We start from the raw sequence: 16,195 nt of genomic DNA on the forward strand, positions 1-16,195 counted from the left end.
TTTAGTGATGTTAATTTAAGACTGACCTGTGAGTTCAGATGCTGTCACCCTGACCCGTGAGTTCAGATGCTGTCACCCTGACCCAGCCATTATAAAGTTCCCGTCACCTTTGTTCCTGATTGTTTTATCAGACATTGATGATAGTTACCTAGTCCATTATTTCATTGGGGTTTAAAGTGGTTATCTTCTCATTATTTCATTTCTCTGCACTTATGCTACTGAACAGGAAAGATTTCGACTGATAGATCAGGGTTCCTAATATTTTTTTCTGTAGTGTAAAATCTGCATGTTACATGTCTCTGTTCATAATAAGAAAATGGAAGGTGGGGTTAAAATGTCAGTAAAAGTGTTTTACTTCACATTCAGATAGAAGTTGATAAGCTTAGTGAAAATCAAATAATATTACATTTTAAGTTGTTCTTTATTTAAAAATCTGGACTGTGAAACATTTAGCCATTTCTTAATGTTTTATTATAGGCAATACAAGGACCTGTGGAATATGAGTGATGACAAACCCTTTCTATGTACTGCCCCTGGATGTGGCCAGGTAATATATAAATTGTTTTGTATATTCATATTTAGTAAAACACTTATGACAATATATGTTGTCATTAAAAGGATTCTTTTACAATGTTTTGTACAATTTTGGAGTTAGAATGAAAATAACCCAGAAAAATTTGGGGAAGAAATTAATTTTCCTCAATAGCACATCTGAGTTTTAATGAATACAATCTAATATGGAAAAAAAAAATTAAGTCTTGTAAGGGAAAGATGGAAAACCTGGAGAAAATCCAAGATTTAAAAGTATATTCATTTGACCATTATTGGTTGAAAATCATTGTGAATTGCCTAATTGGAAATCAGATATACATTATCTTTTATGAAAATTAGTTTACTTGCTGAACTCTTATGAAAAAAACTAATGTTTACCTCTGAGCATATCACTAATAATATATTAATGTTCTTAAGTATAACATCTTTAATATAGAGCATGTGTGGAAGCATTTTTAGAAAATAATATTTTAGTGTTGTTACAGAAAATAATATTTCAGTGTTTTTTAATAGGCCATTAAATTATTAATCTATTACTGTTATAATAATCTTAAAATAGCTATAGACACTAAAGAATGAAAGAATAAATTTAATGTGTAGTAAATTTACAGAGTACTTAAATATACAAACTATAAATCATAAATAAGTATTAAAGTGTTTCTTTGGTTCTCATTGTTTTCTTTAGCTGATTTTAAATGGAGGTATAATTTATACACAATAAACTGCACATGCTCATAGTGTACAGTTTGATACATTTTAACATATGTATGTATCCATAAAACCATCACCACAATTAAGATAGTGAACATATTCATCATCCCCAAAAGTTTCCTCATGCTTATTTGTTATACCTCCCTCCCATCCCTGTCAACCATTGATCTGCCTTCTGTCACTATAGGTTAGTTTGTATTTTCCAGAATTTTATGTAAATGGAATCATACAGTATGTACTTTTGACTGGATTCTTTCCTTCCACATAATTAATTTACAATTTCTGCATGCTATGTGATTAGTAGTTAATTCCTTTTCATTGAGGAGCAGTATTTCCTTATTTCACCATTAGTTTATTTATTCACTTGTTTATGGACATTTGTCTTATTTCCAGTTTTTAGTTGTTAGAAATAAAGCTGTTGTGAATATTTATGTATAAGTCTTTGAATGAATGCATGCTTTCTTTTCTCTTGGGTGAGTACCTAGAAGAGTAGTGGTGGGATCATATGTAATATATAATAGGAAATTGCCAAACTGCTTTCCAAAACAGAGGTGTCACTTTGCATTTCCACCAACAGTCTAGGAGAGGTCCTGTTGTATCATATCTTTGCCAACATTTGGTGTCAATCTTTTAATTTTAGCCATTTTCATTGTGTGTATACTGATATATAAAGTGTTACTTTGCATTTCTTTGTTGACTGATGAAAAAATGAGCACTTTTTCATGTGCTTATTGGCCATTCGTATACTTTATTTTTTGTGAAATATCTTTTCAAATCTACTTGTTTTTAAAAATTAGGTTGCCTGTCTTTTAATTATTGAGTTGTATGAGCTCTTTAAATATCCTGGGTACCAGTGTGTCATCAAATTTTTCTCCAGGTCTGTGGTTTCCAACTTGATTTTCATAATAGTATCTTTTGATGAACAGATGTTTCTAATTTTAATGAAGTCTAATGTATTAATTTCTTCTCTTCTTTGGTTGTTGGTTTTTGTGACTTATCTAAGAAACTTTTGCTTAACCTTAAGTCACAAAGATATTCTCCATTGCTTTCCTCTGAAAGCTTGGTTTTTCATTTCGGTCTCTTTTGTATCTTGAATTAATTTTTGTGTATAGTGTGAGGTAGGAGTTGAAGCTCACTTTTTTTTCCATATGGTTTCTCAGATATTCCAGTGTCGTTTGTTGAAAAGATTTTCCTTTTTTCATTAAATTGCTTCATCCCCTTTATTGAAAATCAAATGATTTGTGTAAGCGTGGATCTATTTCTTAGCTTTCTATTCTGTTCCTTTCATCAGTCTGTCAGCTTTTATGCCAGTACCATACCGTCTTGATTGCTTTATTTAGCTTTACAGTAAGCCTTCCAGTCAGGTAGAGTAAATTCTCCAATTTAGTTCTTTTTCAGGATTGTTTTGGATAATCTTTTAATTTTAATCATTCTGGTGAGGGTATAGTGGTACCTAAAGATTTTAATTTACATGGTGTCCATGATGTTGAGCAGGGTAAAGGTAGGAGTTACCAGGGTTGGTGATACTTTAGATAGGTGGGTCAGGGAATGCTCTGTAATAAGGTGACATTTGAGTAAAGATGTGGGAGCAAACCCTGCACATACCTGGGGGAAGAGTTTTCCAGACTGAAGGAACAGCAAATATAAAGTCTCATAGGGAAGGAATGGATTTGGTGTGTTTAAAAACAGAAAAGTGACTGTTGCGGCTGGAGCATATAGTGATTAATGAGGATAAGGGTAGGAGATGATGTCAGAAAGGTAGGGGAATAAAAAGAGTCGATAACCTGTAGGGCTTTTGTTGACTGTGATAAGGTATTTGGATTTTATTCAGAGAGCAATGAAAAGCCATTGCTGAGCTAATAGTGAAAGTAGAGACTGGCAGCAGTCAGAGAGATAGTGGTGGCTTTGACTAGGTGGTAATAATGGACAAATAGAGAAATAGACTGATTTGACATATATTTTGGAGATATATTTTGTATACATTTTTCTATAAATTCAGGAAAGCTAAAAATTGCAATTTCTAAAATCCTTTTCAGCTAGAATTCTGGGTATGATTTTAGGTTCCACCAACCAGATTTACTCATTCTGGTAAATTACATTTACTCCTTGGATTTGGGACCAAGTTGAATGGAAAGGTGGTATTACTCAAGTCCTCCATTTTGCTGGAATGGATTGGACAGACACAGTATGAATCTTTAATCCCTGGATTAGAGCTAATACAATATGTTTCTAGAGCCAGCCTTTGGACCATGACCAGTTTTGCTGTGTTGTTCTAGGAATCATTCGTGGAAACTCAGTCTCAAACCAGTCCCTAATTCCTTGTCCTATCCTTTTCTGCTTAAAATAGTTGGAATTGTTATTTTGTGATTGAGTCTTTAGTAACATACATGCCATTTTAAATAAAAAGAATTACATTTAAATTTACTTAAGAGAGCTTCCAAATGAAGCCAACAAAAGATCGGGGGATCTGACTTCAGGATGAATCCAAGAAGTCGAATTAGTACCATCCAACCTTCCCCGTTTTTGGTGCCTCTGCGCCAAAACTATCCCTTCCATCTTCTGCCTCCACCCCAACTCCCAAGGCCAGGCTGTCGTTTCTCCCTATCTGGGAGATAGAACCAGTGAAAGAATGACTCAGTAAAATTAGGAGAAAAAGGCAAATGAAAATGAGATACTCTTCAGGTCAAGAAGATATTTTAAAATTGCTGAGAAAAATTACACCATCTGTTCAAGCATATCCAGACTGTTTATAGACACTATTAATGGTTTGCTTCCTTAGCTGATGGGGTGAGGCAAATGGAACATTACACAGCACATCCCCGGGGTAAAGTAAGCGTTTATTCACCTCAACACCAGATCCAGAAAGTCTGGGAACTTTTTAATATTCATTGTTTAAGTTCTCGCAGCAGACTGCCTTGCACATGCCCAGTCCATGTCCATGGCACAAATGGCCAAGAGACTGAGAGGTAGACTACCTCTTAGCCAGCCAAGAAGACACCCTTCGTAGGGCTAAGGTCTTCTATGAACATAACAAGGGTGTTCCAGCACTTTATCAGGCCCCAAAGTCACCCATTGTTCTTCCTCATAATATATATCAGCAACATTTCCATCTAATGATCCTGCCTATAAATCAATCTATGATTATTTTGACATTTTCTACCATAAGAATGTTTATACTTTTGGCAAAGCAGCAACCATTTTACTTCAGTGATATTAAAAGTACTCTTGCACTCTTATTCATTGCTGGTAAAAGTGCAAGATGGCACACCCCCTAGAGGGAGTTTGACAATATCTAGCAAAATTACACATGCATTTACCCTTTGACCCAACAATCCTACTTCTGGGACTCTATCCCAAAGATGCACTGTCAAAACTATGAAAAGACATATGCCCAAGGTTATTAGATATATGTTCAATATATTTTGTTACCTGTCAGTCTCTGGACAGTAGTATTCCAGGAGAATAGAAGCAAAAGCTATAAAGCTTCTTGAAACTTCAGTTTGGAAGTGACAGGTCATCACTTCTGCAGCATTCTGTTGATCAGTGCAACTCACCAGACCAGCCCAGACTCAAGGGGTGGGGAAATAGATACCCTCCTCCGGATGGGAGAACCAGCCTTACCACATTGCAAAGGAAGGAGGGTACATATCATAATGGAAGGAATTTGTGGCCATATTTTACAATCTGGCGCAGACAAATACTGAAATACTTAACAGGTAAAATAATTTCTGGGGTGGGCCTCAAAAAAATCCATTGGGTGAATGGTGAGTAGAGATGAAATGAGATGGATCATAGGTTGATAATTGCTAAAGCTGGGTGAATGTGCAAAGGGGTTTATTACACTATTTCTTTTTAATTTACTAAAATGCAGCAGAAGAAAAATAAACCTATTGCTGAATGTAAGAACATATGTATGTATGTGTATCAGAGATTGTGTAAAAGACCTAATATTTTTTAAAAATATGAAAAACATTAAGAAGTTAGAATTGTTTTTTAGACTCCCTGTTATGAAAGGAGTTAACATTCATTTTTCCTCCTACTTCTTTCCTCTCCCTTGATGTCTGATAATAATTTTTCCATTGTCAGGGTTTGTAATACATTTTGTCTGATAATCTATAATCCCCATATTTCTTTAGTTTTACTTCTGTATTTAAATAGTATAGATAGAGAGGAAGGGTGAGAGCTAAGCTTTAAGGCACTCCAGTGTTCAGAAGTCAGAAAGAGGGGGAGGATGTAGCAGAGGAGACTGAGAAGCAAGCAGACAATGAAGAAAATTGTGTTCTGGAAGTCAAGTAGAAAAAGTATTTCAAAGTGTTGGGGAACAATGTAGTCATATAGTTGAAAGGGTAAGGTGAGAATTCAGTATTTATTATCGGATTTAGAAAAATGGGGATTATTAGACACCTTGCTAAGAGTAGCTTCAGTGAAGCAGCAGTGACAGCAGTGAGATTGGAGTTAGACTGACGAGTAAATGTGGAGAACCAGAAGTGGAGACATTATAAGATACCTTTTTCTTGGAATTTAGCTTAAAGGGAACAGTAAAATAACTGCTGGAGGAGAATTGAAGATGGAGTTTTTTTGTTTGTTTTGAATTTTAAGGTGGGACTATCACAGCATATTTGACACTGCAGAGAGAGGGACTATTGCAGGAATGGGGTCCTTAGGAGAGGATGGGATCCGGTGTTCAAGTGAAGGGACTGGCCTTAGAAAGGACCATAGACAATTTATCCATAGTAACTGAAAGTGAAAAGGCGGGAAGAGGTGGGGAAGGTTTGAATAGAGAAAAGGAAGCATATCAAAACTTAGACATACAAACATTTCTTCGATATGGTCACCATAAAAAACTACATTTCTTTTCATTCCATTACACAAAAGAAATCACCTTTAGAAGCTATGGCACATTGTTTTAAAGAGACTTGTATTACTTAGGATGCTGGCTGAAACAAAGACTCAACCTTAATAGATTGAGCAGTTTGTTCTTTATGTAATAACTGGGAAGTAGGAGTCCCAGGGCTGGCTGATTCTATAACCCTCAACATGCTACTTCCATTTTTAGCTCCATGATGGCTGTTCCAGCTCCTGACTCAAGTCCATATTCCAGCAATAAGAGAGGGAGAAGGGGAAGCAAAACACAGCATGTATACACCCATCATTTTAGGAGCATTAACTGGAAGTAATGCATATAATTTTCACTCATTCTTTTGGTCCCAGCCCAATCATATGCCCACCTAACTGCAAAGAAAGCTAGAAAATGTGGTCTTTGTCCTGGGCAGCCAAGTGCTCACCTAAAATTCAGAAGTTCTTTTATTGAAGGAAAAAGGGTAATAGATATTGAGGGACAGCTGGCGGTCCCTGTCATAGTTTTCAGAGATGATTTTGAATTTGGTAACCTAACAAAAAGTCATTTGGAGTCTGAGCCTGGTTAAGCTGGGTAATACTGAAATTACCAAAGTCTTGAGTTTAGTTAATAGTAATATATCAATGTTGGTTTCTTAGTTTTGATAAATGTACCACAGTAATGTAAGATGAGAACATTGGGGAAACAAACTGAGTAATGAGTGTGTGAGAACTCTCTGTACTATTACTGCAACTCTTCTGTAAACTTAAAGGTTTTCCAAAATAAAAAGTTTATTCAAAACAATAACAACAAAAAGCTCTACCTGAGAAACACAAAAAAGTTGCTTATGAACCACAGAATGGAGCTTTCAGATATTTATCAAGTGTATATATACCATGTCTATTTATTTGTGCTCCAGGTTGTTTCAAAAAGGATTTGAGGAATTAAAGTTTCATATAATAGTTGTCATAGTAATAAAAACAGTTATAACAGTAGTAACATTTTTTAACTTAGCCAGTCACTGTGCTAAGAAGCTTATGTGGGTTATGTCATTTAATCCTGCAAAAGCCCTATAAAATAGGTGCTACTGGCCTCATTTTACAAGTGAGCAGTTGAACTTAAATATACTACTGAATGTCTCTCAGTCACAGAGCCTGAAAATATTGAAGATAAGTTTGAACCCAAGCCTGCTCTTGTGTTAACATTTATAGCGAAACATCCCTAAATAGAATGTTCAGGCTTCAAGGTATATTTGAATACAGGTCTTTGTATATGTTTTTTTTTTTCAATTAACATTAAAGGTTTTTATTTTCTCATAATTACAAAAGCATCACTGAAAATGTTGACAAAAGGAAAAAATAAAATCCAGAGAGGACTTCTGTTAACATTTGGTGTATTTCCTATATCCTTCCCCCCTTTTATTTATTCAAACAAAATTGGGATCATACTGCACATATAGTTTTGTATTCTATTTGTATGCAGATGACACTATATGTATTATGGGCATTTTGTGTGTTAATTGAAAACATGGGTTTGAGTTCCTGTGTAGTATTCTATTGCCAGAATGTGTCCCATAATCTATTTACCCATTCCTGTTTTATGACCTAAAAATTATTACGGCCTTAAAAAATCACAACATTGTGATGAGTATTCTTCTGTATTACCCTTTATATGCATCTCTAATTAATTCCTCAAAATACATTTTTAGAAATCAAATTATTGGGTGAAAATGTATACACATTTTTAAGGTTCTTCATACATTTTGCATATTGTTTTTAAAAGCTAAAACAATATATTTTCACTAGTAATTTATCTAAGCACCGTTCTCATCATGGGAACACTCCAGTCCTAGGTATTATTAACTATTTTTTGGCCTATATTGTTCCCTAAGATGCTTAAAATAGTCTAACCTCTATGTTATAATACCTTGTAACTGTTACCGGCCAAAATGATAATCCGGCTAAGGTCAGCATCATCCATTTGTTAAATCTTGCTTAGAACAGAAATGGTATAATCTCTCTCTAGATTCAAATAGTATTTCCTAGGAAATTAGAAATTCTAATAAGAATTGATTTTAGAAACACCAATTTATTGGTGGTATTACAAATTATTTTTTGTCACTAGTAGGTGGTAACATTATTCCAAATTTGAATTTCACCTTTAAAAAACTTAATGGACTTAAATTTTCAAATAGGTATTTAAAATTTTTAATACATTTTGTTGATAATGTCATTTCAGAGAGAGAGACTTATAGAATTCAATGCAGAGGATTTTAACTTTTGACTCTTTATATTACAATATTTTTCATATGCTCGCTCAGTCACTATTAGGTATTTCACAAAGAGTCCTGTTCATTTCATTTGTTTTAACATGGCGTTCCACTGAATTCAGTAAAAGAGACGAAGTTGAGATAATTTAGTGAAAGATTCATTTAACATTGAAACTCATATTTTATTGACAGTATCTTTGCTTTTGGTGATACTCTTATTGAAAATTCTTTCTTTGGTAGAATGTTAATACATTATAAGTTGTTTTACAAAGGAGATAATCATTTAATCTAAAGTTTCAGTGAAGGTGTGAGAGTGGAAGTGTGTATGTGTGTGTGTTTAATTAGTAACTTCCTGATGTTGAATAAAATAATTCAGCTAGTTAAAGAAGTAGTAAAATGGGCTATTGGCCTGATGGCTTTATAACTTAGTACCTATTTAATCTATTTTAAATAGGAATAATAATCTATATGATAGATATGAATGCATGTATTAAATGCAGAATGACTGATTTCTTAGGAAGTTAATTCTGGTAAGAGTGTTCAAGCCTTGGAAACACAGATTTCTCAGATACCAGAGCTTAAATTAATTTATTATGGAAGCAACTATTTCACCTCCCTCCTACCTGTCAGGTTACCCATCCTTTTTAACCTTTTAAGAGAGATGATTGGCCTATCCTACCTTTCTTGACTGCCTTTCCCACTGTTTATTCAGCTATATGCTCAAAGTCTTCTTGTTTAACAAAACACTACACATCAGTAACATTTTGCATTGGAGTTGTGCTCTCAATTGCCTGGAAGAAAGAAATTGTATGAATTCAATATGTTATCACTAGCAGTATCATTATAATTTTTCTACGAAGCTTATTTTTAGAATAAAATTCTTAATTTGTCTGGGAAAGCAGTTCAAAGAGATTCTGCAAAAATGTTAGCTTGTGATAGCTACTATATGTGTTTGTTGAAGAAAGAATGCGTTTTACAATATATATGTTCCTGGTGACTGCCTTTTGACACTGTCTTTTTAAGTTTCTTGTTAGAGATAAGTAAGTTTCCTCAGATGATAGCCAAGGTTAAACTCACCTGTATCAAGTGTCAATTTCAGTGTATTTTACCCGTGTATATAAATAATATCATTATATGATCAACAATTCCTTTATAAATAGCATTCAGGTAAATTTGATCTGTACATTCTCCATGAGACTTTGTAAATTCATATTCGTCGCATTTCTCCTCTTACTATTCATATGATCCTAAATGTTTTTTAGGATCCTTTTAGCTGTTTCTTTTCACTTAGAATCAATCTCGGTGCCGTTTTCACATGTTTTGTATAAAGCATAATGTTATTTATTCTATATGTAGTTGCTGTTTGATTTGGATATTTGTGTTCAAACCAGAATCTAAGCAGAGGATACTGTTAGGATAAAAAATTCTTAGCACATAACTATCTGTTAATTATGCTGACTGCTGTTTTAAAATCTAAGACCTCTACCAAAACGCATTCATTTGCAAATGTTTAATGATTGCCCTCAATGGAGAAAGCCACGTTGTTAGGTTCTTTGGAACGTAAAGTGAACCTTGCTTTAAGATACCTGTAAGACATTCAAGCAAAAAAAAAAAGAAAGATACTTGTAAGACATTCAGAACTGTAATGCAAAGTAAAAAGCAATGAAGTAACACAAGTAAACCCTATAGCTATGTTCATTCTCCAAGAGCTTTGTTATTCGGTCTATCAAAGGATGACTATTTCTTATTTCTCCAATTTGTTTTTTTTTTTTAATAAATTTGTTTTTTTATTTTTGGCTGTGTTGGGTCTTCATTGCTGCGTGTGGGCTTCTCCTGATGCAGAGCACGGGCTCTAGGCACTTGGGCTTCAGTAGTTGTGGCTCGCGGACTGAGTAGTGGCTCGCGGGCTCTAGAGTGCAGGCTCAGTAGTTGTGACGCACGGGTTTAGTTGCTCCGCAGCATGTGGGAATCTTCCTGGACCAGGGCTCAAATCTGTGTCCCCTGCATTGGCAGGTGGATTCTTAACCACTGCGCCACCAGGAAAGCCCTTATTTCTCCAATTTGGAAAGGATTCTTACAATGATGAAGCAATAGGAAAATAGCACTTGAGTGGGGAGGAGCTGGATTATGATCCCATTGCCTATAGTTGGTACTTAATAAATGTTTGAAGAGTAAATGAATAAGTCAAGGGGTAGAGGTACTGTTTGCATCTGGACACTCACCTACAATGGGAATACAAGCAGGTTTTGAAGAGGGGTCATATAATAATAATTTTCCACTGGTGTACAGTAACTTAAAGACTTAGTGGTAAGCATACTTACATGAGAGCACTATACAGCCAAATTAAATTAAAGGCTTAATTCATCTTAAGGAGCAGTCTGTGGTTTGGTGGGGTTTTTGTTTTTCCTTTAGACTGGGCTTGAAGATTCAATTCTTTAATTGTAAGGAGTTCTTTCTTTCAATTGGCATTTATTTATATGCTAAATTTGGGGGAGCTCAAATAGTAGGAGCTCAGCCTACTTAAAAGGAAATACAAAAATATCAATATCATATTTGATAGGTGCTATAACCAGGCACTGTGCAGAGCAAGATGAGGTATATATGAGAGGGATTAACTTTTACAGTGGGCTTGTGGGCTGGCCTAAGTATGATATAGGTCATACTTTTAATATTTAGAATAAAAAACATAATGGAAAGAAATATTTCATTCTTTTACGTAGTTTTAAGGTTACCCTAAAGCTATTATCATTTGTTGCATGAAAGGATGTAGTGAGTTGGATAGTGGGGTGGTGAGACCAAAGAGAAAGAATCCATTTTTGGTGGTTCAGAGGAACCAAGTTCAAATACATATAATTTTAACATCCCATTTGTAAGGATATAGACTAGAGAGTGAGTTTAGATCTCTTAATTTGGCATTTTATAATTATTGCTCTGAAATAACAAAAAGTAAGTGCTCTCTATTTTCAGTTATAAATGTTACTAAAGATAAGGAAGCATCTTCATAAAGATTGATGTCCAGACACAGTCAGGAGGTATTTAAACAATGCATTTATTATATTGTAATCATAAATGTCACCTTTGGCAGGCAGGATGTATCCAAGCTAAGTGTAGTTTTAAAAATAAATTTGCTTCATTTTTTTATATAAGAATGCGATAATAAAATGAAAAATCACTTTAAGTTAAAATTTTAATTTAATTTTATTTTACTTTTTAAAAAATTATTTATTTACTTTTGGCTGCGTTGGGTCTTCCTTGCTGCGTGCAGGCTTTCTCTAGTTGTGGCCAGCGGGGGCTACTCTTCATTGCGGTGCACGGGCTTCTCATTGCAGAGCATGAGCTCTAGGTGCATGGGCTTCAGTAGTTGCAGTGCGTGGGCTCAGTAGTTGCAGTGCGCGGGCTTCAGTAGTTGTGGCTCTTGGGCTCTAGAGCGCAGGCTCAGTCGTTGTGGCGCACGGGCTTAGGCTTAGTTGCTCTGCGGCATGTGGGATCTTCCCGGACCAGGAAGAACCCGTTTCCCCTGCATTGGCAGGCGGAATCTTAACCACTGTGCTACCAGGGAAGTCCTTTATTTTATTTTAAAGTAATTAATTGCTTTATTATTGTACTGGCCACTATTTCTTTGCTGGATTATGATCGAGGCATTCTTTTCTTTATGTGATAACATAAAGAACCTGATTTACCTCTTAATTTGTCCAGGAGTAATATTTTTATAAGAAAGTTTTCATTTTAAAAGTGGTAAGTAACCTGAAATCTAAGTAAAATACAATGCTTTCTTCAAAAGTCATTATACCATGGAGTATATATTTCTACTATGATATGGCAAAAATTAATAGTGGTCTATTTTTAGTGTCCAAATGAAATTTATATAAAGTTTCTTTGCCTCAGGTTTTGTTTTTAAATGCTCTAAAATGAGTTATGTGACCTAGTATTATATCAGAATTGCTTGTTCTTGGGTAATGTGTTTCTCTATGATTGTTTGAGATCTAGTATGTTTATCTATACTAACAGTAGGTTCTTTATAGTTAACAAACTGCTATTTCTTTTTTAATGGTGGTTTTACATGTTGTGGAAATGAATTTCCTTATCATTTAACTTATTTGATCAAATTGAAAATCTTAACTATATTTTAAAACTTTTTGCCACAGCGTTTTACCAACGAGGATCATTTGGCTGTCCATAAACATAAACATGAGATGACACTGAAATTTGGTCCAGCACGTAATGACAGTGTCATTGTGGCTGGTTAGTATATGCTTTTATTAATAGCTTATATACATATTTCACCTGGAATGTGCACAATTTTTGTGTATTCTCTGTAAATAATATAGTCTGGTGATATTCCAATGACTTCATTTACAATAAATGTTGGCAACATGTATTTTACCCATTACATTTTTATGTTTCCTTCTGACCATTCATTTCACTCTTTTTGTGTGGTTTTCAAATGTGGATTTTAATGTCATTTTTTGTGGAAGTTAATTAGAAACCTGGGAACATTCATACCATTTCCAAAATTTACATTTCACTGATAGTTGAACTAATGTGATGTTTAGTCAATGTTTCTTTTAGCTGTTTACACCTGCTTTACAATGCTATGCGAAGCTAGATGATGATCAAGCTCTTCCTGTTGGAGAAAGAGCAATTAGCAGACTTGTTCATTAGGATTTTGTTTGTTTCTTTTTGGACTAAACATCTGTGTTAGTAAAATACTCTCAATAAAGGGGGCTAAAATTCAGTCAGTGCTTTTATTTTTGTATGTTGCTCCTATGAGCATGCAGTATCACCTAAGCAGATGATTATCTTACAGTATGCAAAAAGAGAAACCCAATTCATGCATTGGTTTATTGTCCTTCCATGCTATATCAGCTACCCCTTTTTTGGTATTTAAATATATATATGTACATATCTCTGTATATGTACACACACATAACAGTTAATTTCATTGCATTTTGTATATTTTATAAGTAGTGTGGTAAGAAAACAGTTTTATATAAAATTTAATATACTTATATACATTTCAGTCCTTTTTGTGTCATAACCACAGATTCACATAAATATTCAAATTAACTTAATTTTTTCTCTTGTAAAGCTTAGGTTATACTATTTGTAAGTCTAGAATTATATACCTGTATACTGAATATTATTAATACTTTTAAATTATTACCCAACATAGAGATCAAATTGTCATATGCAATGCTTTGGAGAGATAATGAGGAAAAAAGACGGTTCTTGTCATTCGGTATCAAGATTTTTGCATTGAAAAAACTGGAGGTAAAAATGTTGATAATTTACCAAAAAACAATTTGTTTAGGAAAAATGTAGGGTAGCATTCTACATATCTTCATTTCTATAAGTAGAAGGAAGTAGACAAGAGTGAAGTATGCATTTCTTTAAAACACTATACATCAGATACTAGGAGAGAGAACCAAAAACACAAACAAAATAACAACAGCCTGAAGGTTCACTCTCGTAGGCACGAAGGTCTTTGCTTCTCTAGAATTTCTTGCCTTAGAGCCATATCTCTCTCTGTAACATTTAACTCAAAAATATTTTGAGATTGGTTTCTAGAACTTACTTTCCTATCTGTTTACATTTAATGCAATAGAAAAGTAGAACACATTCAAACATAGCACTTGACCATTTTTTTACTAATATACAATGAGATGAGTAGTTTAGCATTACTGTATAAATATAATGCATGATGTGTATGCTATATATTTGATGATCAATAGCCATAAGCCATGTGCATGTTTAAACAATTGTGCCTGTGTTGACTTTTCTCTTTTCAAGCCTGATCATTATAGTAATCACTGATAAAAGTGATTTTTCCATACGTATTTTATTTTTAAGACTTCTCTCCCTTTAATACAAAATAGCCTCCTCTTGGGCTTAGATAGACAAACCCTTTGGGCATGAACAGAAGAGTCAAATTTATGTTCAGTTTACTAATTCAGTCATGATGGACCTAGGTTGATACAAGTATGCTGGGCCCTTACTATAATACCATTTTGAAGTCTTTTTGGGGGTAGAGGTTATATATGTTGCAGACTAACTATTAGGTAAAATGAAGACAAAATAAAAGTCCTTCAGTAATTTTGATAATACTAATAGTGTCTGAGGTAGGCCTACATTATATCTAATGTGTATGACAAGTAGGTCATTTTAGTGTTAAATATATTTATATGTAGTAAACATATTAATACTCTGGGAATATGTTGAGGTGAGGGTGAAGATAAAACAGTAAGTAATGCCCACTCTGGGGACCCAATAGTTAACAGAAATATGTGAATTTTAATTTCACAGAAGGTTTTATAAGTATTTTATCTTAAACCAGGAGTCATCCTTATACTTTTATTTAGTTTAAGCTTGATCCCTGATATAACCTATAAAATTGATGCCCTAAAATATATAAAATGTGAATAGAATTTGAATGTGCTACCAACTCTAATCAATCTGAGTAAACAGCCTTGAAAATAATAAGACTAAACAGGCAAAATTCATAAATTTGCTCTTTTTCAATTCAACGTGGACCTTAAGGGGCATTTGTTCTGTAACTAATACATGCTCACATGTACATTCAGTACATGTTTTAATGCACCTAGTGTGAGTACATATTCAAATGTAGGTAAAATGTTTCAAGTTTCGAGAAAGCAGAGTTTGACTAATTCTCTGCTGCCTAGGAATTAAGCTAGAACATTAGACATATAACTCTTACATAGCCCCTCATACCAAGCTTGAAAAATGCTTTAAAATAGAAAATTAGCTTTAAAAAGGAGGGTTTTGTTTTAGTTTTCATTTGCGGGGGGCTCTTGTTTTAACCTTCTTTTTCTTGTAGTATTTTGATCTACCTACTAAAGACTGTTTTATCTTAAGCTTGCTTTCATAATAGATTATGAACACTAGTGGAAGGGCCAAGTTAAAGCAAATATATATGCTGTTGTCCTAGTTTTCCCCAAATTGCATGTATTTTATGCATTTGTAAGTTTTAATAGTGTAAATTTTTTTAAAATTTTGTGTTAGATAACGACAGTAGTTGATCTCTGAGTAGCGGGTGTTTATGTCACTCAAAGAGAACGTGTGGACTAAGGAACAAGAAGTACTTCTTTTCATACTTTTATGGTTCATAAAGTTGGAGGAAATACCTTAAACTGCAACAAAAACTTAACCAGATTTTGTTTGCTTTAAAGGAAGAGGTCTTTCCAAAGAGAATTAACAGCTGACTGAACCAGTCCTGCTAATTTGTTAATTTACTAGCTATATTTTAGGGTCCTGTATGATATTAAATCTATGTGTTTACTTCTTGACATTTATTTCAGATCAGACCCCAACACCAACAAGGTTCTTGAAAAACTGTGAAGAAGTGGGTTTGTTTAATGAGTTGGCAAGTCCATTTGAGAATGAATTCAAGAAAGCCTCAGAAGACGACATTAAAAAAGTATGTTGTTAACCATGAAATTAAAACAGTGCTTCTGACAGAACAGTAATCATAGTTTTCACTCCCTGCTCTCTTATTTTAGATATACTGATTGGCTATTTTTAAACTCCTAACATTTTCTTTAACGTTTGTGTTTTAGATGCCTCTAGATTTATCTCCTCTTGCAACACCCATTGTAAGAAGCAAAATTGAGGAGCCCTCTGTTGTAGAAACCACTCACCAGGATAGTCCTTTACCTCACCCAGAGTCTACTACCAGTGATGAGAAGGTTAGAAATTTGTATTTATGGTAGAAACACAAACTAAGTGGAAAAAAATCAGCTAAGTAAAGTCTAATATTTGATCTACATAAAATGTTAATGTAATAAATTATACATAAATCAGTGTCAGGT

The 16,195-nt window shown here is 34.0% G+C and overlaps 1 protein-coding gene across 6 annotated transcripts in view; it reads left to right on the forward strand.

Annotated features, from left to right (window-relative positions):
- ATF2 (activating transcription factor 2) overlaps window positions 1-16,195 on the forward strand; it is a 79,728-nt gene that overhangs the window by 24,108 nt on the left and 39,425 nt on the right. For 4 of the 6 annotated variants that reach the window (XM_089916640.1, XM_089916641.1, XM_089916639.1 and 1 more), the window contains 4 exons: window positions 478-547; window positions 12,515-12,611; window positions 15,686-15,804; window positions 15,944-16,072. In XM_089916640.1, the coding sequence (XP_089772766.1) occupies window positions 478-547; window positions 12,515-12,611; window positions 15,686-15,804; window positions 15,944-16,072 (415 nt within the window). Of the gene's footprint in view, window positions 1-477; window positions 548-12,511; window positions 12,612-13,542; window positions 13,641-15,685; window positions 15,805-15,943; window positions 16,073-16,195 lie in introns of those variants that run through there. The other 2 variants (XM_089916643.1, XM_089916642.1) reach the window with 2 other exon arrangements.

The sequence above is a fragment of the Delphinapterus leucas genome, chromosome 8, assembly GCF_059928025.1.
Source record: "Delphinapterus leucas isolate spDelLeu-1000000601 "Yukka" chromosome 8, BTC_Dleu_Yukka2, whole genome shotgun sequence".
NCBI lineage: Eukaryota > Metazoa > Chordata > Mammalia > Artiodactyla > Monodontidae > Delphinapterus > Delphinapterus leucas.